The sequence below is a fragment of the Panicum virgatum genome, chromosome 1K, assembly GCF_016808335.1.
Source record: "Panicum virgatum strain AP13 chromosome 1K, P.virgatum_v5, whole genome shotgun sequence".
Classification (NCBI taxonomy): domain Eukaryota; kingdom Viridiplantae; phylum Streptophyta; class Magnoliopsida; order Poales; family Poaceae; genus Panicum; species Panicum virgatum.
In genome coordinates this window covers 54,439,952-54,459,620 of record NC_053136.1, presented here as the reverse complement: position 1 = coordinate 54,459,620, position 19,669 = coordinate 54,439,952, and the positions used below count along the sequence as shown (strand labels likewise).

At 47.7% G+C, this 19,669-nt stretch overlaps 2 protein-coding genes across 3 annotated transcripts; one reads left to right on the top strand and one right to left on the bottom strand.

Annotated features, from left to right (window-relative positions):
- Positions 1–185: 185 nt before the first annotated feature.
- On the top strand, positions 186–5,873 carry LOC120644882 (cytochrome c oxidase copper chaperone 1-like). Of its 2 annotated transcripts, none has more exons than XM_039921630.1 (2): positions 186–1,067; positions 2,126–5,862. In XM_039921630.1, exon 2 carries the CDS (start codon positions 2,156–2,158, stop codon positions 2,396–2,398), a length of 243 nt encoding a protein of 80 aa, XP_039777564.1. In that variant the 5' UTR covers positions 186–1,067; positions 2,126–2,155; the 3' UTR covers positions 2,399–5,862. The 2 variants fall into 2 exon arrangements, 1 of the variants encoding a protein (XP_039777564.1); XR_005663973.1 differs by lacking the exon at positions 186–1,067 and having other exon boundaries at positions 2,126–2,528; positions 2,634–5,873.
- On the bottom strand, positions 5,838–12,553 carry LOC120644870 (serine carboxypeptidase 24-like). The gene is made up of 9 exons (XM_039921607.1): positions 11,778–12,553; positions 7,912–8,019; positions 7,738–7,833; positions 7,510–7,602; positions 7,293–7,378; positions 6,781–7,178; positions 6,556–6,651; positions 6,356–6,461; positions 5,838–6,261 (listed from the first exon to the last, which is right to left on the bottom strand). Exons 1-9 carry the CDS (start codon positions 12,070–12,072, stop codon positions 6,118–6,120), a joined length of 1,422 nt encoding a protein of 473 aa, XP_039777541.1. The 5' UTR covers positions 12,073–12,553; the 3' UTR covers positions 5,838–6,117.
- Positions 12,554–19,669: the final 7,116 nt, after the last annotated feature.

Below are 19,669 nucleotides of genomic sequence, written 5' to 3'. Positions count from 1 at the left end.
TCTACTTCGCACTGGTCGCCCTCCCCTGCCTTCCTCCCTCAGTGCTTTCCCAATCGCACTAATCTGCAGCTGCTACAGTTGCCTACTGCAAGCAGCAGCCGGTCTGATGCACTGCTGCCGCTAGCTACTAGCGCTCCAGCTGGGATCAGCCCAAAAAGTACTAGCCGAACATGGTGAATATCTGATCCAAACTAGAGTATTATATGTATGTAAATTAACAGGATGCACAGTTTGCAAAGGCAAAATAGCAATTTTGGCCCCTCAACTTTATTATAAGGGTTAAATTCATCTCTCAATTTTTAAATTCCAACATGATCCCTCAACTTTCAATTTAGGGTCATATTCATCCTTATGATGATATTATACTCCATAACAACATATGCAAAAAGTCTTTTTTTATTCATGTTTTCTTCTCCTCCTTGATTTTCACTCTTCATGCGTCTGTAATATATTGCGATGCATTGATAAATAAATTTTATGTTCTAAATTTAATACTTGTGTGATGTTCAGCTTCTAAATGTATTGATGCTCATGTCACTATATTGATATTGATGCTCATGTCACTATATTGATTTGCTTGCAATGGCTAAATATTTTTTTAGTAATAATAAATTGTTGAGGAATTTAGAATGGAAAAAAGACAAAAGTAAAGAGGATTTTTTGCATAAGTCTCATATTATTATGTAGTAGTATAATATAGTATAAGAATGAGTTTGGAATATATTGGTCTATACGAAAGTTAAGAGACCCTAAAATCGAAGTTGAGTTGAGGACGAGAACGGCTATTTTGCCGTTTGCAAATAACCGGATCGGCGACCGCGATCCAATGGAGGGGCTTCTTTCTGCCGAATTCGGAATTCCCGATAACGATCTGGTTCCCTCCTCCGCGGGTCGCCGCCTCGCCGGAGCGTCCCTTACCTTAGGTGTCTCTTCTTCCTCCTGCCCTGTGTCGCGGTCTCAGGCTCTCGGCACCCGCAGCTTGCGCGGAGTAAAGGGTTCCCGGAAACCCTTGCCGCAGCGACACGCACGGCGGCGGAGCACCACATGTCGCGGCGGGTTTCCTCAAGGCAAGCGTCCCCTTTCTCTCCCTCTCTTCTTGCCCCGCCCTCTTAAGTTCCGAGATGCTTGGTAGGATCGATTTTGTTGCGCCTGCTTGTTTTCGTCCTTTCTGTTGATGGATGAGATTACAATACTCTGTTGGAGGACATAGTTGTAATATTATGACTGCAAACATTGACCACTCGTGATTTTGTCACTCCCGGTGAATGACTTCTGGGTTCTATGAACGTGATTGATCTAGTCGTGACACAGCGGCTCAATTACTTAGCTTGTTTGGTAAATGGAGTGCCATGGGAGCTCGTTAGGTTTGAGAGCGAATTCAATTTTAAGATATTGATTCTGTCGTGGTGAAGTGCAACGGGAATAGGGATGAAAACGGATCGGATATGGACGGATATCACTGATATCGTATTTGTTTTCATATTTGTGTTCGAATACGGAGTCGGATACGGATAGTGTTAGTTTTTGTCGGATAAGATTGTAATGGATATCGACATCATAAAAATGTAACTTTTGAGCATTCGGATACGGATCGGTTACGGATATTGGATACTCGGAATCGGATACGGACGGATCAAAACTCTTCCAGACCGTTCGAATCGAATTCGAATACGGTCGGGAAATATCCGTACCATTTACATCCCTAAACGGGATCCAAAACAACGGTTGAGTGTAAGGTCATATAATCATACTATTTAGCCTCTTCTTGCTATTTTTCTGTTCGTGATTTGTGATCAGCCACCAAATGTTCAGACTACCTGAATTTGGTGATAGTTCTGAACACATCTTTCACTGAGTAGGGTGGAAGTGATGAGTGAGGGGTCTCCAATCTTGGAGAGCAGGTGAGATCTGCTGAAATTTTACTCATCAGCTATTACTCCAACTTGAAATCATGTGAAGGCAGGGCTCAATAAGCAATCTACATGTCATCATTAATTCAGATATATATGCCATTTCTTGCCAGAGCTCTATTCTTTCTGTAGACCCCCGAATTCAGAGATAAGATTTTGGAAATTTGATCCTGGTAATGCCCAGAATGATGTTTCCTTTTCCTCTTATTGGGCAGATAACAATACTTGAAGCGCTGCTGCTGGAAATGGGAAGCACTGGAGTCCCACTACCTATGGCTGTGTCGTCACCTGAAATACCAGCTGTGAAAGAAGGATCAGCTCCTGCACCACCTGCTATTGGCTCCAAGCCAAAAAAGAAGATATGCTGCGCGTGCCCTGACACCAAGAGGCTGAGAGATGACTGTGTCGTTGAGCATGGGGAGTCTGCTTGCACGAAATGGATCGAAGCTCACAAGCGATGCCTCCATGCCGAGGGGTTTAATGTGTGATTCTTCTCTAGTCTGCTGCAGATGTTAAGTTCACTTTCATGGATATCAGAGAGCGAGCGAGGTGAAACCGGAGCCCTGTATGATCAGCGGACCAGTTGCCCATTTTCACTCAAAATAAGGTTACTGACAGGTGATGACGGTGCGGTCTTGAAGAGCAATTTACTTAATGTGTTTTTTGTGCTTAGAATGGGATGAAACAGAAAACTTGATTTGATGATTTCAATCTCATCTACAGGGCGTGTGATAAGAGCAATAACCGCATCAATGTCAGGCTAATTAATGGGTTCAAGGCAGTCCTTGATCAGCTAGAACTGAAGGAATTACACCTCAATGGCCAATGGTTTACATGGTCAAGTGAAACTGAGTCTCCAACTTTCACTAAGATCGACCATATTTTCATCACCAAGGATTGGGAACTGCAATACCCAACCTGCTCCCTGCAAGCACTTGCTTCTTCCATGTCTGATCACTGTCCTCTACTGGTTACTCAACTACCGTCAGGTCCTAGGCGAAAACCTTTTCGCTTTGAGTCATTCTGGCCCAAACTACCGGGATTCTTGGAGGTGGTTCAGCAGAGTTGGAACAAGCCCTGCCACTCAGGAAACAAAGTTCGCCTACTACATGTCAAACTATCGCGACTAAGCAAGGCCTTACGCCGCTGGAGTCGGGAGCAAATCCACCCGCTGAAGCTAGCGGCAGATATTGCCGCTGAGATCGTACGGCTCCTTGATCAAGTGCAAGAAAATCGTCCACTCACAGCCGCTGAGTTAGCCTTACGCAAAAAGGCTAAGGCGAGAACCTTGGGCTTTGCGACAATACGGAAGATCAAGATCAGGCAACGAGCACGACTGACCTGGATCAAGCTGTCTGATGCTAACACAAAAATTTTTCAGCTTCGAGCTAATGGCCGAAGATATCGCTACAAGGCGGTGACCGGGTGCTAACTGATCACCAAGACAAAGCAGCTGCCATTTTCAACCACTTCTCGCTACTATTGGGCGCCAACACGCCTAGGACTGCCTCACTCAACTGGAGCCTGCTGGATATACCTTCTCATGACCTACAACACCTTGATGTACCAATCAACCAACAAGAGATCAAAACAGCAGTATTCCAGGCACACTCTGAGAAGGCACCTGGCCCGGATGGGTACACAGGACTGTTCTACAAGTTAACTTGGGAGATCATCAAGGAAGATCTCACGTCGGCCGTCCAACAAATATTCAATTTGTGTGGAAACTCCCTGCAATTACTGAACACAGCCAACATCGTGCTCCTGCCAAAGAAGGATTCTGCACTCACGCCTGCAGATTTTAGGCCGATCAGCCTCATGCACAGTGTTGCGAAGCTGGTCACCAAATTACTGGCCAACAGATTGGCGCCAGTGCTACACCAGATAGTTTCTCCCTGCCAGTCCGCATTCATCAAAGGCCGCAGCATTCAGGATAATTTTCAGTATGTGCAAGGGGCTGTTAACCACTTTCACAATTCCAACACTCCAATGCTCTTCCTCAAGTTGGATATTCAAAAGGCATTTGACAGCGTTCGGTGGGAATACATGCTAGAACTTTTACAGCGTCTTGGGTTTGGTCAGCGCTGGCGAGATCTCCTATCCATCCTGTGGGGAACCACATCTTCCAGAATCTTACTCAATGGAGTGCCAGGAAGACCAATTCATCACCGCCGAGGGCTGCGACAGGGGGATCCTTTATCACCAATGTTATTCATTTTAGCCATGGATCCACTTCAGCGTCTCTTCGACAAAGCAACACAACAAGGCTTACTGTGCCCAATAGGTGCTGATCCAATCCGGATGCGCACCAGCCTCTATGCTGATGCTGCTGCCTTATTTGTGAGGCCTAAGGTGGATGATCTCATCACTGTCCGACAGCTCTTACAGGCCTTTGGGGATGCGACAGGACTACACACCAATCTGCACAAATCCGAGATTTATCACATCTCTTGCAATGAACTGGAGTTGGATGACATTGCAGCAACCTTTCCTGCCAACAGTGCCTCTTTTCCATGCAATTACCTTGGCCTGCCACTACACATTGGAAGGACGAGAAGAGTAGATGAACAACTTCTGATTGATAAGATTGGTGCCCGGTTACCAGGCTGGAAAGGAAGGCTCCTCACTCGTGCAGGAAGGCTGACACTAATCAACTCAGTGCTCACCTCCATTCCAGTTTATCACATGACAGTTTTTCCTCTTTCCAAATGGGCAATCAAACGCACAGATCGTATAAGGTGGAATTTTCTTTGGAAAGGTGCTGATGATTTCCGCCACGGGAGCTGTTTGATAAACTGGCGATGAGTGAATCGTGCCAAAAAGTTGGGGGGCCTGGGCATCAAGTATCTGTCCTGTTTCAATCATGCACTACACCTCCGCTGGCCCTGGTACAAATGGACAGAACCTACCAAACCTTGGACAAGCATGCCACTGAAACTTTCGGTGGAGGAACAAGAACTATTCAAACTTTGCACTGCAATTACTATAGGCAATGGAGCAAAAACTCAGTTTTGGAAGGACCGCTGGTTACAAGGAGAAGCACCCATGTACATTGCACCAGACTGCTTTCGTCTGGCCTGGCGCAAAAACATTACTGTCCAGCAGGCGTTCATTGACCGGAAATGGATGCGAGGCCTCCGACGCATCTCCACTACTGCTGCTATCAACCAATTTGTGGACCTTTGGGGCAGATTGCAACAAATTCACCTCAGTGACTCGGAAGACACAATCACTTGGCGCCTAACTGCAGATGGTTCTTACTCAGCGGCATCCGCTTATGATGTCCAATTCGTCGGCTCCTTTGCAGACAACCGCTGGGAACAAGTTTGGCAAATGAAAGTTGAAAACAAGTGTCGTGTATTCATGTGGCTACTTCTCCAATGCAAACTACCCACAGCAAACAGGATAATTCAATGCGGCGGCACGGCTGATGCAATTTGCAAACTGTGCCATTGTCGAGAAGAGACAACCTTGCACATGGTAGCAAACTGCTCCTACGCTAAGGAGGTATGGCGTATCTTAGCACAACGAGCCTCCATCACTTTTGTGCAGATCTCCACGCCACTTTCCAATGTTAAAGATTGGTGGGAGCACCTCAGTAAGGCTACTGGACTTGATTTTGTTCACCTCCAACAAGTCCTCACCTACGGCACTTGGAACATATGGAAGGAACGATGCCGGCGAGTGTTTGAGAACAAGGCAATACTTGCAGATCAGTTGGCTCAAGTAATTTTGCAGGACGTCGCAGCTTACCGCCAAGCTCATGCAAATCCGGTTGTCTAGTTTAAATACGCACACACTGTGTGCCGAGTTGTAACCCTTTGGCCTTTTCCTTTTAGCTACTATTTTTTCTTGTAAACTTTTTGGACTTCTCCTACTTTAATGCAAAAGCAGAGCACCTGCTATATTTCCTCAAAAAAGATAATGTAGTGATGAAACATATTTAGAGTGAGATTCTTGCAATTTATTTGCTCATCATCGCAATGCGCATGGTTTCCATGGCATGACCATCCTTAATTCCTTATTATCCCCCTCATCCTTTTTTCCAACATCAATCAATTACTCAGCTATGAACTGCACGCCTATCAACTACTAATTATTTTCTACTTGCAAACACTCTCCCATCACCTTCTCATCCATCTTTTACAATTTTTTCTTCAGACTGTAGCTAGACATCAGATACACACATCAGTTTTGGCAGGAACCTTCAGGATTTGGGCAATGGCTCCCCAGCCAAGAACGACTGGAACATCCTGAACGCTCTCCTGGGTCGAAACAACGGCACTTCGTGCCCTGCACCCCTCACCGAAGCGAACGTGAGCCCTTCATACACCTCTGACCATCCTCCTACCTGCACAGACACAGAATGCACCTTAAAGATGTTACTGTGCCAGCAAGATGATTGCTTAAGCTTCAAGTGAACAGGACAAGAAAATTCAGTATACCTGTCCAGCCGAGTACCATGGGTACCAGCGGATCTTGATCTTCAGACCAAGATGACTGATCGCGAACCTTGTAGCGGTAACTGGGACGACTGAATCTGTATCGCCGCTGCAGTTTTATCAAGTGTGGAGGTGTTATGATCACTAAAAACTTCTCTGCTGCATCTAAGTATAGTTTGCTCACTTCAGATTCCTCAGCTTACCTAAACACCCATATCCTCAATCCAGCTTTCATCAGCATCTTGTATGTGGGCAGCATGGAGAACTCTGAATCTTGCCATGTCTTGATCAGCACATCACTGTCAAGTTAACAAAATTATTCGTCGATGTTCGGAAACCCAACACAAATTCAATTGTCTCTGTCCAACAGCTGAATCAATCATAACAATAAACTGAAAAGATGCCACGGAAGGGGAAGCTATGAAAACCTGCAGGCAGTCCATCTGTACGGGATCCTCGTGGTATTTGCATGCATTGCCTTCTGCACATCCAGCCTGTTGTAGTACTTCTCGGCGTATGTCTCCGTGCAGGGGTCGTAGCCGAAGGATCGCCGTCGGATGAGGGTGTTCTTGAACCTGAGAACGGTGGCATTGGACCTGGCCGCGGCGCAGGACGGAGTGTAGATACTGTACTGGTCAATGTCTCCGAACTCTTGGTTCATGGCGTAGTTCATGGCGCGGTTGCAGAAGCGGGGGATATTGGTGCTGCTGAAGTTGCACGACTTGAGGATGGCCTTGTAAGTGCGGTCAGAGATCATGGCGTGCGTCCACCAGTAGGTGACTGTGCCGATGTTGTCGTAGTAGTTGTCGGTGACTGCATTGCCTACCTGGGGACAGGAGAAGCATATTTTAACTTGTTTCAGGGAAATTCACATTTGGATGAGAACAGGAGGTTAAGTGGAGCATAGTTTCAGAGTCTGCTCATGTTTCATTATACTCACAAGGATTCCCTTCAGGTTGATGAAGGGGTATGGCGAAGCCTTGTTGTACTCAACAATCTTCCTTGCCAGTTGGGGGACGTAGTGACCTGGAATCAAAGGTGGAAATAAGAACAAGTTGTACTCACAATGATTTTTTTTACTTTTCTTCACTACGTGCGGTCAAACTTGAACAGTGAATGAATATGTTATCCCATGCATGGATCAGTGAAAGACTCACCAGCATAACTTTCTCCAGCTATGTAGAAATCCCGGTGCCGATACTGCAGGAACCGTGACATCCAACTGATCAAGAACTGCAGTGCATCTTGAGCTGCACAGAATAATTCACATTGATGTCAACTGAGACTGAGTTAGTAACAACTACTGATATGGTGGTTTCAAGACTCAGTCAACAAAATTTTACAGCTACTAAAAGGACAAGCGCTGATATGAATTACCACTTTACCAGTTCTCTCGTCGCCCATTGTCTTGAGATCCGAGGTGGTGTTCGTGTAGGAGAAGCCCACCCCGGCCGGCGATTCAAGGAAGAGAAGGTTTGCTTCTGCAACAACAATTGTTGCCGTTGTTTGCATCAGTTGTTAACATTGGAACGGTTTCCTTTCAGGTCAGGTCACCTTACCTCTGTTCCATGAGTACTTGTTCAGAAAGAGGCCTGTCCCGTTTGGTTTAATCCGGAACGGACCTATTTCTTCAGATGCTCCATATGCCACCGAAGAGCATCCAGGACCTGCCAAAGGATCAGCATTGGTTTTCTTAAAACTGCTCGACAGTGTTCTTCTCCCATCAATGAGAAATGCAGATGCAGCAAAGAGTGATCTGATGGCAAACAGAACAGCCGTGATGTTTCCTTCTTGGAGACAAAAATTCAAGAGTCTGTTGGCATATCAAATCGGAAATGATTAGCTCATCTGCTCAGCAAAAAAAAGTATCGCTACTGCATCATGATTCATGGCATGACCAGCAGAGGCTCAAAGTTGACCTCCATAATGATGCTGAGAGCAGGTGGTAGCTTTAACATCTAGGTTCAGGTTCAGTATCACAGTAGCATCACTGTGCAAGTTCCAAATCCCCCGAGACAGTGCTAGCGATATTCTAGGAAAAAGGTAGAGAAATTGGAGCACCCATGAAAGAAAGGGTCCAGGTCGCAGCAGAAGCGTGCACCGCCCGTTCTGCCCCTCGCTGCACTGCACTGCACCACCCCGGCCGCATTTCCCAAGGCAAGGCACCACCAAGTCAAAGAAAACAAGCCAGCCATCCATGGTGGCGGTGGAGCCCCAGATTTCCAGCGTGCCGTGCCTGTGACTCTGTGCGTGGCGTGGCTATCGGTCCTCCCATCGCACTGTGCTCCCATTTGTTTTTCCCATTTCCTTTTATGTGCAAGCCTACCCAGGCTCAGGAAAAGGCCACAGCCCCCGCGAGTGGCTGCGGCTGTAGTTCTGCATGTGGACAGGGAGGCAGGCACACACAGGCACAGCACACAACACACACAAGATTGCTGTGCCTGGCGATGACGATGCCACAGGCCATGGCCGGATGGCCCTGTGCGTGGGGCAAGGGCACTTGGTGGTGTTTAGCCCGTGGCTTTACCCGGCGCGTGATGATGACAGGAGACGAAGCAAAGGGAATAAGAATAAGGTAAGCAGGGGGTGGGGTGGGGTGGGCGAGCCCGAGCCCGGGCCCGGGCCAGCAGCAGCGGACGATTACGATAGGATAAAACTACAGGGACAGGTGGTGCCGCCCTGCACTGCATGCACGCAGCTTTCGGGACGGTGGTCTCTGCGGCGGCGTTGGGGTCACCACGCGGCCTCATCATTTCGTCTCCGCAGTCTTGGGCCCGGCCTTCCTTGCTCGCAGGCGGCAGGCACAGGCAGGCTCGCGGTCACATGACCTGAGGATCGGAGAGGGGTGGTGAGTCACGGCCGCCGGCCGGACCTGTGGCCAAGATTGCGTCGATCTCGAAAGGACGGGTTCATTCATTCATCAGGAGGACGCAGAGGACGCAGAGGCTGCCGCTGCTTCCGGCCTTCAGCAAGCAGGTTCAGTCATTCAGAGCGAGGCTCTGAATACAATCTGGGGAGCCGGCGATGATGAGTGAGTGCGCTGCTGCATCATCGCGACATGGGATCCGATCCGGGGAATTTCTCGCTACTGTTGCTGGCATCAGGCAAAGGGTAACGAGGACGACGCTGCTGCCAGCACAGTCGACGTGCAGTAGCAGCAGCAGCTAGCAGAGGCCATTTGAATAATGGCCGTGTTTGGATGGCCCTGAAAAAAATTTTATGAAAATTTTCCGACCCTTTGACTACTAATTTGAGGTATTAAATAAAGTCTAATTACGAAACCACATCCACAATAATGACACTGTACCAGTCCAATGTAGCAGTTGTGAGTTTTTCTTTTTACTGGTAGGCAATTGAGGCCCCGTTTGGTTGGTTTGTGCTATGAACAGTATTCAAAGAATCTTTCATGCATGAATGCCTAAATGAAGTCTATTTGCAAAACTTTTTCACAGATGTGTGCAACTTTGCGCGACGAATCTAATGAGCCAAAAAAATCTGCGATTGGCTACAGTGATGCTACAGTAACCATCCCCTAATCGTGCGGTCAAAGACCTCATTAGATTCCTCTCGTGAGGTAGCACAGGATTGTGAAGTTAGTTTTGCAAACTGCCTTCATTTAATACTAAAAATTAATGGTCAAAATTCTCTAGCACAATTTATGCTATGGAACCAAACAGGGCCTGATCAGACTGGATGGGATCCAAGAAACCCTGGTTGATTGGTGCTTAGCAATTAGAAACCATGGATAAAAGAATGACCTCGGCATGCAGCATATATGCAGGGCAGGAGAAGAGATTGGAAGAAGCTGGGGAATTGTTTCCAACGAGTCCAAAATCTGGGATAACAGTTCGTCAGCGAGATCAACGGACGTGCATGCATGCCACGCCCGCAGCCGGAGTCAACTGCAAAGATCTGTCTATCATATACTGACAGGTCAAGGTCGCCGTGGAGAAAGTTTAAGGCACTCAAGTACAACAGCTATAACCGAATAGATCTTGTGGTAAGACTAGGCGACCCTAATTGCCAATTAGTGGCAAGACGCGGGAGAAAGGGACAGAATTATATTAATTATTATATACTGTACTAGCTAAAGCCGATGATGCCACAGCATGGATGAGGGATTTAACTTCTGTGTCACATGTATGTAGTAGTACAGCATGCAGCAAACAAACACTGCAGAAGGCGACACCATTACGAGTGCTGCTGTCTGCTGATAAATATGAAAAAGCTCGACAGTGCTTTTGTCATAGGACCTACTAATGCAGACAGTGTACTTAGGTATGTCAGTAGTTTATTGGTATGATAGTGCTGCCATACTGGCTGGTAGCACTGTAAGCATGCATGAATTCGGCCAAAGATTTCAGTTACCAAACATGAAGTTTCCTGGCCCTAATCCATGGTTTTATCCCCCTCTCTCTCACACACACTAGTGTGTCCCCTATAGCTTTCATGCCAAAAGGCCAAACAAAAAGGGCAAAACACTACTTGCACGTACTCCCTCCGGCTCTAAATAATTGTCGCTTTCGCTTTTCGAGAAACAATTTTAACCAAATATATATAAAAATATATTAATATTTATTGTACAAATTTAATATTATTAGATAGATATTTGAATCTAGTTTTTTATAAAATTTATTTGGAGATATACATGTTGCACATATTTTCTACAAATATAATTAAATTTGTGGCACGAAAACAAAAAACACTCTTATTTAGGGATTGAGGGAGTAGGCAGCAGCTGATGTTTTGTTCAGGCAGGCAGTGGTCACGTCTCTTCACACATTTACTCCCGGCATTTACTACTACTGCGCCGCACCCTGTACCCGGTCCCGTACGTAAACAGCGACCACAGTACACTATACTACGTACTAGCACTCTGATCAAAATACACACGCATTATCTCATCGCTGATGCTGTTTTCCCTTCACTTTTGTTTTGTAAATCACGTGCAATTAGACGCTCATCAGGATCGTGTTAGACTACTTAGTACAAGTAGAAAAGGGATAGAATGGCGCTTTCCGTTAGCTAGTCGTTGTGTGGCAAGAAGTTTGAACTTTGAAGTGTGTGTCAAAAGCGTTGGAAAGTTGCTTTGCCTATGATCCCTTTTAAACTACTCCAAAACACCAGCAAAGGTAAGAGCTCCCCTGAAAAGACTCGTGCCAGGTTTGCCTGGTCAACAGTCAACCCGACTGGGGACAGTAAGGTGCTAGCTAGTATGATGGTAGGATCATACAGTGCGTGCCAGTGAAAACCAACACTACCCTGATTGCATGAAAACTACCAATCTGTCACCTGCAAACTAGCATGATTGCATGAAAAGAAGATCGTTGCAGCGAGATGGAAACATTTGCAGTTCAGAGGAAGAAGCACATGACGACGAAAATGAGGAGAAGAGCTATAGGTATGCAAAAGAAAGATCACTGACCTCCGTTGAGCCAGAGCACCAGGGGCTTGGTGGCCGCGTCGCCGTCGGCCTCGGTGAGCCAGTAGAAGAGCGCGCGGCCGCGCTCCTGATTCACCGTCACGTACCCGGAGAACTGCGCGAACGCCACGGGCGGCTGCCCCGGCAGCGCCTCGACGCGGTCGCGTCCCGCCCTCTCCTCGCACTCCTCCACTCCGGCTGCGCCGGCGCCGGCAGCCAGCAGCACGCAGCAGCTGGTGATCGCTACCAGCAGAACGCTCGCCGCGGCCGCCCAGCGCCGCCGTGCCGTCGTCGCCATTCAGACGACGCACCTCGGAGGCCGATGTGTGTGGCGTGCAAAATAGCTATGTGGATGAAGGCGAAGCACACGAGGTCTCTCCGGCCGTATTTATCCTGGGGAGCTGAGATTGCCGCGCGCTTTCAGCTCGCTAGTGGCGGCCGGGGTGGTCGTCGTGGTAATAATGGGGCATTGGATCGGGCGAGCTGGTGCGCGGGCGGGGGCATTTACGCTCGCTGCGGCGGAAAGCGGAGGGCCGGGGAGGGGACGGAGGGAGGGCAGGTGAGCTACGCTATCGCTACGCCGCCATTAATAGTCCTCCGACCTTGGCAGCTCGATCGGCAGAGGAGGAGGAGGAGGAGGAGAGAGAGAGAGAGAGAGAGAGAGAGAGAGAGAGAGAGAGAGAGAGAGAGAAGGAAGACGACTCGAAGGAGAAGAGCGCCGGGCCGAGCCGCCTGCCTGCTGTGCTGGGCTGCTGGGGCCGTAGGGATGAGATGACCAAGGCCATAAATGCGACGCAGAGGGAGAGCGCTCGGCTCTCTCCTCTCCTCTGGGGTCTGGCTACTGGCCACATTCGGTTTCCCCCGTCCTCACGCCACCACATATTGTTGGGTTCGGTCAAAACAAAAGCTGCACAAATGTCAAAGGGCATCTCCCTGCGATGCTCACACTGATGGCCTCACTCACTGTGGAAGCTTCAAATAATGCTTCATTTGCTCGTCATTTGCGCACCTTCTCCTGCAGATTACGTATGTATTGGTTAAGCCATTTGTGGAAAGCGTGTACCACTATCATTGACCCCAAAAGAAGAAGCCATCTGCTCCATGTGAGTCAGTACATATGCCAGTCACTCACTACTGTAATGAGCACTAGTAAAAGACAAGATCAGATCGAGTAACAGTTCCAGCAAGCGTACATGCTTAGGATAAACAAAGGCGCCCAATGCAAACTGAACCTTTGACCTTTTGTTCGTTTTCTGAGCTGAGGGCCCTTGCTACGAGTGTAATGCTGCACAGGGTAGCGTAGTTGTTTCTTTCGATCGGTACGGTACAGCTAGCAAAAGTAGATGGCAGTGGTACGTCGCAAGCAACGTTGACAAGCGTGAGATGAGATGGATCATGGATCGCCATGCCTTGCCTTGCCTTGGTAAGGAGCAAGAAATAGTAGCTCCGACGATCCTAGTCGGATTGATAGATAGAGTCCAGATGCAGCCAGCCGCAGAGCCTGCAATTGGCTTAGCTACCAGCTCAGGGTAGCCATTACAGGCAGTATCCGAGTATTGTATAGAGTTTATTTGCTCCATTATATGGCCGGCCGGGTCCGGGTGTGCGCTAGCTGTCCCGATCGAAAACATTTATACGTGGAGATCGCTGCGAGCCCATACCAGCCATGCCATAGTGTCATCCCGGCTAACAGGTCCTGTCGTCACGCTCAATCAAACTACGTACGTAGCCCCTCGCTCCTGCAGGAGAATTTCTTGGAAGCCATGAAGGTTCACATGCAAGAAATTAGTATGCATGGCTGATGGCGTAACCGTGTAGCAACGACAGCTCGACTAGGTAGGAAACTCCCAATCCTCAGACCGGGGAAAATTCTTTCTTTTCTTTTTTTACTTTCACCATGAACACGGCAGGTTCTATTACAGTAATTTAATTGCTAGTAGTAATGGTGACGGTGAAGAAGGCTGTGACTGTGCAGCAACAAGAACTGACGCAGGCGGCGTTACCATGCATACAACAAGATCGGCACGGCGGCGCCCGGGGGCGGGATTAAAAACGATTCCCCACGTCGCCGTCGCGGCTCTGCGACAACGCTGCTGCGTCCGACCTTGACAATTTGACCCGATAAAGAAAATCAAGCCCCTGCCGGCCGCCACGGGGGCCCAGTAATTTCTTCCAAGCCTGTACTTAAGCTCTGCTCCAGAGTTATTAGGGTTAGTCCCTGGCCCGGATGCTCTCCTCAGCGGCATCGCCTCGCGCTGTCGTGTCTCCTCGCGAGGAGCAGACGAGAATGATGCCGCGGACACCCGTTGCGTCTCTTCAATGGAGTAACTATTGCTGATATGATATTGTTGTCAATGTCCTTCTGCTGCTGTGATGAGATTATAGATTAATCGTACTAGGTGTTATGCTCTGTCATTAACGGCCTAACAGTTTCCTGCGTGGAAGTACTCGCTCACTCACCTGCTGTACTGAGCATCTCTCTCTGCTCAGAAGCCAGCCTTGTCGGGGTGCCATGCCTGCTAGATTAATGGTACTATAGGCTAGAAAGAGCGCAGAGGGTTCTCCCCCTCCGAGATCATGCCATTGCCACTGAACTCTGCACTGTCCTCGCTTATCTCTTTTGCCATTCGCCAAACGCAAGGCTACAAGGGTAAACAGACATGCATCATCTCCTCTAAACTCTCTCTTAACCTGAATAGATAGATACTGCTCTCTCTCTCTCTCTCTCTCTCTCTCTCTCTCTCTCTCTCTCTCTCTCTCTCTCTCTCTCTCTCGGGGTCGATCCTCCCAGCCAGGAACAGGAACACCTATGCTTTGTTTTGTTCTCTGAGCAATGCCATGCACGGTGTTCCTGTCTCACTGTGAGCATCAGGGTTCAGGGACCAACAAAACTGGGTACTGCAGCAGTGCAGCTACACCAAAACATATGTCGTTTTCTCCATGCATGGCTCATGCTCGTCTCACTTGGCGACTGAAAAGGCCCCTACCTAGGATACCTGCAATGGGCATATATATATATATATATATATATATATATATATATATATATATATATATATATATATATATATATATATATATATATATAATTACCAGAGGCACCAAGCTACAAAACATAAACAGCTACTAATAAGCACGTACTACAAGCTAACTATACTACAGCTAGTCAGCTGCTAGGTTAATACCAGTGTCATTTAGACTTGTACAAGACAAAATGAGCCAGGCTCTACCAGCATCCGGTGGATGGATAATGAAACCCCTGTAAATACAGAAAAGGCTTTGCATGACAGTTTATGATGCGCCGTATGCTACGGCAGTAGCTGCTGGGGTGGATTGCTTTCGAGGGTGCAGCGCTGAAATTGGGTGCATGGAATTGATGGCGAGGATAGGAAGTAGCTAGCTAGTAGGGGAGCCCTGCAGATATCTCTGAACCCTGAACTTTTTTGGATAGCTGAGGCCTGCTTTCTGCTTGCCAAGGCCAAGCGGGGAGTAAAGGGGACCTCCATTTCAAGTAGGTCCTTCAGTACTTTCGTGCCCGATGTTCGGCGCAAAAATTTAATGCAAATTTCCTTGCGATATTTTCAGTGTGTGCTGGCGCGACGACGCTGCTACGGCAAGGGTTTCATGGTAATGTTTGTGGTTAGGGGGTGAAAATGTTTTCATGAAAACTTTTAATCCCTTTGACCATTAATTAGAAGTATTAAATGAAGTTTAATTACAAAATAACCTTCATAATTATGATACTGTAGCATGTGATGTAGCTAATAAGACATTTGACCGCATGATCAGAGGATGATCATGGGGGGTTACTGTAGCATCACTGTACCAAATTATGGGGGATCTTGATTTGTTAGATTCGGCTCGAAAAATTACACCCATTCGTAAAAAAGTTTCGCAAATAAACTTCGTTTAGTATTTCGTGCATGCATTCGTTTGTTTTTGAAAAAAATTTCACGGGAAATCAAACATGGCCCATGTCGCAAAGAAATTCAAGTGTGGTTCCCGGCCACCGACACACAGATCGTCCAAACTTGATCTCTCCGTGGTCCCGGGCCCACCTGTCAACGGTCTGGTTGTCACTGTAGCACTGACGAGGCCCATGGGTCATGGAATCCGGGAACCCAATTGATTTGCTCGCGTCGATGGGGCCTACAGCTAGATGAACAGTACCTTGTGTACTCAGATTATTCTGTTGAGACTTGCTTCAGATATGAAAACTAGACAATGGAACAAGCCTTCAGTTGAGGCAATGCAAAGAGATGCCAGATCAGAAAACCTGAAAGCACCGAAACAGCAAGAGATACAAATCACTGCTAGCTGCTGGCTCGCTGAAGCTGATTACCATCAGTTCTATGCTAAGACAGGTAGCTTGCACTGCTTGCTCCGGCCAAGCCGGTACGTGTGGCACGACCTTTAGCACCGTGGAGGCTCATCGTCCATGAAGGTGGACAGAGGACACAGATGAATGTATGGGAGCTCGATGGGACGTGCAGTGGGTGGAAGTACGCCCGGCCCGGTTGTTACCACGACTTGAATGCCTGAAAGGTGCTCGACACGACACATGCGCATTCATCTCCGATCCCCTCCCGTCGCAGGCACGTCCACATGCGTGCGCGGGCGGCGGATCCTGAAAAGGAGGCTTTTTTCCTTTCATCCTCTCGCAACGACGGCGCACTACAGCGCTCCGGACGTGGAAGCAGAGGAGCCTCCACTGCTCCGGACTGGGTCATCGTCGCCGCCGTCGGCGCCATACATGAGCTAGTGACCGTTGGTGGAGCGAGAGATCTCGGATCCACAGGGCCGGGGCGGAAGGAACACGCGTGTGGCCGAGGGACAGATAGAGAGAGACAGCTTGCTGTGGACCTGTGGTATCTGTCCGGCCGGCCGGGGCAGCCCGCGCCGACTGATCGATCGAGATGGGTGACCGGACACCGGGGTTTCTGCGACCGACCGACCGATCGGTCGTTCGACCAGAACTGTTGAACCAGCAGAGTGCTAGCAACTGCCAAGTAGTCTGCCTGGGAGTTTGAGATGATTGACTGATTTTTTTTTCACAGCATGCATGGACATGGTGCGTGCGTTGCAGCAGGATCCGATAGACAGGCTGGTGCACGTTGCCGGGCATCCGCACGTCGCGTGCACATGTATTCCTGGCAGCATCTTCCGCGCGTACATACGTACGCACGTATACGTGCCGGACCAGAACGAGCGGCAACGTATACGTGCCGTGTCACGACCCCAAATGTAAAAACATGCTTAACATGTTAACCACATCATCATGAGCATCATTAGTGCATAATAAAGCATCATGTGCACGTGTGTTTGGTTTTAAAATTTAATTTCGGGTACGTTTGCTTTTGTGTTTGTTATGAAAGTTCAAATTTTACTATGCAACTTGGCCTCCAAAAATTTTATTTAAATACTAGATTTCAAATGTTGATTTAAAAATATTTTTGCAAGATTTTATGACTTTTGAACCGAGGCACAAAATTCAAGGAAATTTCAAAAATAGACTCATTGTTCTTTTTGTTGTGACCAAATTACAAAATATTTTTGAGTGATTCTTGTTCCATTGTGTTCTTGGTGATTTTATCTATCTCCAGTAAAAATTTGGTAAATTTTTTAGCTCAGAAAAATCTCCGTTTTGAATTTCAAACTTGTCTCCTTTCTTTTCCTCGCCCGGGCCCACCGGCCTCTTCTTCTCCTCCAACTCTCTGTTTTCCGCTCGGCGTGCCGCGGCACGCGTCGCCACACTGCCGGCGTCGATCCTCATTCCACGCGTCGACGATCCTTGATCCGCGCGCGTCCTTATCCGTGCTGAGCCGCCCCCTCCCCTTATCCGCGCTCGCCCGGCTCTCGTTCCCCTCAAACCCTAACCCTAGCCCGCCATGGACGCCGCGGTCCGAGCTCCGTCGCCGCCGCGGTTTGTCGCCGTCGGTGAGTCTCCCATCGATTCTTCGCGGGGGAAGCATCTCCTACCCCTCCTCCTCCGATTCCGGCGCTAACCCGGCCTTCTCCCTCACCGCACAGCGCCGCCGCCGCCATCGCCGCGCGCGACGTGCGCGCGCGCGTGACGCGCCACGCGCGACGTGGCCGCGTCCCCGCCGCGCCGCGTTCGCCGTGGGCGCGTTCACGCCCGGGTCAAGGCCACCCGGCTGCCTTGACTTGGCCCGGGGGAGCCGCTGACCCGTGGGGCCCGCCTGTCAGCGCCTGGGCTGGCCCTGCGGGGTGCATCTAGCAATTTCTAGCGTATTTCTTTGTGCAGCAATCTTTAAAAATTTGTAGAAATTCATGTATAGCTCCAAAAATTATGAACCTTATTTTGTTGGATTCCTCTAGCTGAGATCTACTTAGTAAAAATATTGTTTTGCATGTTACTTTGTGGTAGATGTATTTATAGTTTTATCTTACAAAAGTGAGTTTAATGCTTATTTATTTGTGTACTGCTAGAAAAATCTCAAACTAAATTTTTTTAGACTCCTTGTGAGGTGTGGTTTTCAGTGGTATAACTTGTTCACATGCTTCCTTGCTGTGTATCAAAGTTTTAGTTTGTTTTCTTGTCCTTGGTCTGAAAATGGTTTAATATAGAAATTTTTTCTGGAAAGTGAGAAAATAGTAAAACCAGTTTTGTTAGCTTTTTTTTCATGCCTAGTATCTAAGGTAATTTTCTTGGTTTTATTTAGATAAGTTTGCATGTCTTTTCCGATTTATCTTGTTTTGAATTGCTGAAAACTAATATATTTATGATTAATTATAGGAAAATGCTTTTGCTGCAAAACCAATTTTCATGAGTTCCTTGTAATGTTCTTTGCTTGCTCAATTTAATTTGTGATTTATGCTTGCAGTATAAGTTTATTTGCTAATTCTTGATCTAGCTTTTCTGTTCGCGTGTACGATAGTGATTGTTTGTCGTCGCGTGTATTACGTTTGTGCATCGTCGCATATGTGCCATTTATTATGCATGTCTTATCACCCTTGCATAATCTAGGGTATCACACTAATGCATGCATCTCATTTCGTGCATAGCATTTCTTGCACAATTATGGCATCATACTAATTCTGGCATCTCATTCATGCATTTTAGTGACTGAACCGTCGGAGAACGAACCCGTTGAGCCCGAGCCTGGAGTCCCATTCGTGGTCGAGTCGGAAGTTAACCAAGGCAAGCAGCTAGGCATTTTCCTTGCACCTATTTAATCTGATTTAGTTAGCTATCTCACCGGGTACTGTTGGGTTATATATTATGTATGTATTGCATGCTTGTACCTACTTTGATGCATTCTCCTTCCTTGATTCATTTATTCATATCCTTGGCACTAGTTAGACAGTTAATAACTTAATCTGACTAGATGCTTAGCCCTGCTTAGAATACTCATTTTGCTTGCTAGAAAGGATTGGTTTGGAGTATCACACTTACCCGTTTATCCTTGATCGCACTTGAGCATCTGGGGCAAGTGGAGTGCAGTATCGAGATTCGAGCGGAATGTTAGGGCCTAGAGAATGAAGTCACATGGGCATAGTCCGCTTGGATCGATTAAGGACCGAGTGGACGACGTCGGTTTTGATCACCTTTCCGTGCTACCACATATCCAATATAATGAAACGGATAAGCCAATTACCTTCCTTGACTTGATCATTGATGTGCAGTCCTACATACGTGGCTACGGGCTATGCAGAGAGGCTTAGTGTGTCCCCAGGTGGACCTTTGTGTAGGAAAGTTTAGAGATGTCTCTGGTGGAACTAAGTCTCTACTCGTAATCTAGATGTGAGGTTCAATGATCGGGCCATGTTGGGAACGGTTGTCGCGGGTGCCCCCCTTATCCAACTTTGGCCGGTTGGATGAGTCGCATGGTCCTTGCGTCGTGTCGGTAAAGTAGTACACCCTTGCAAGGTTT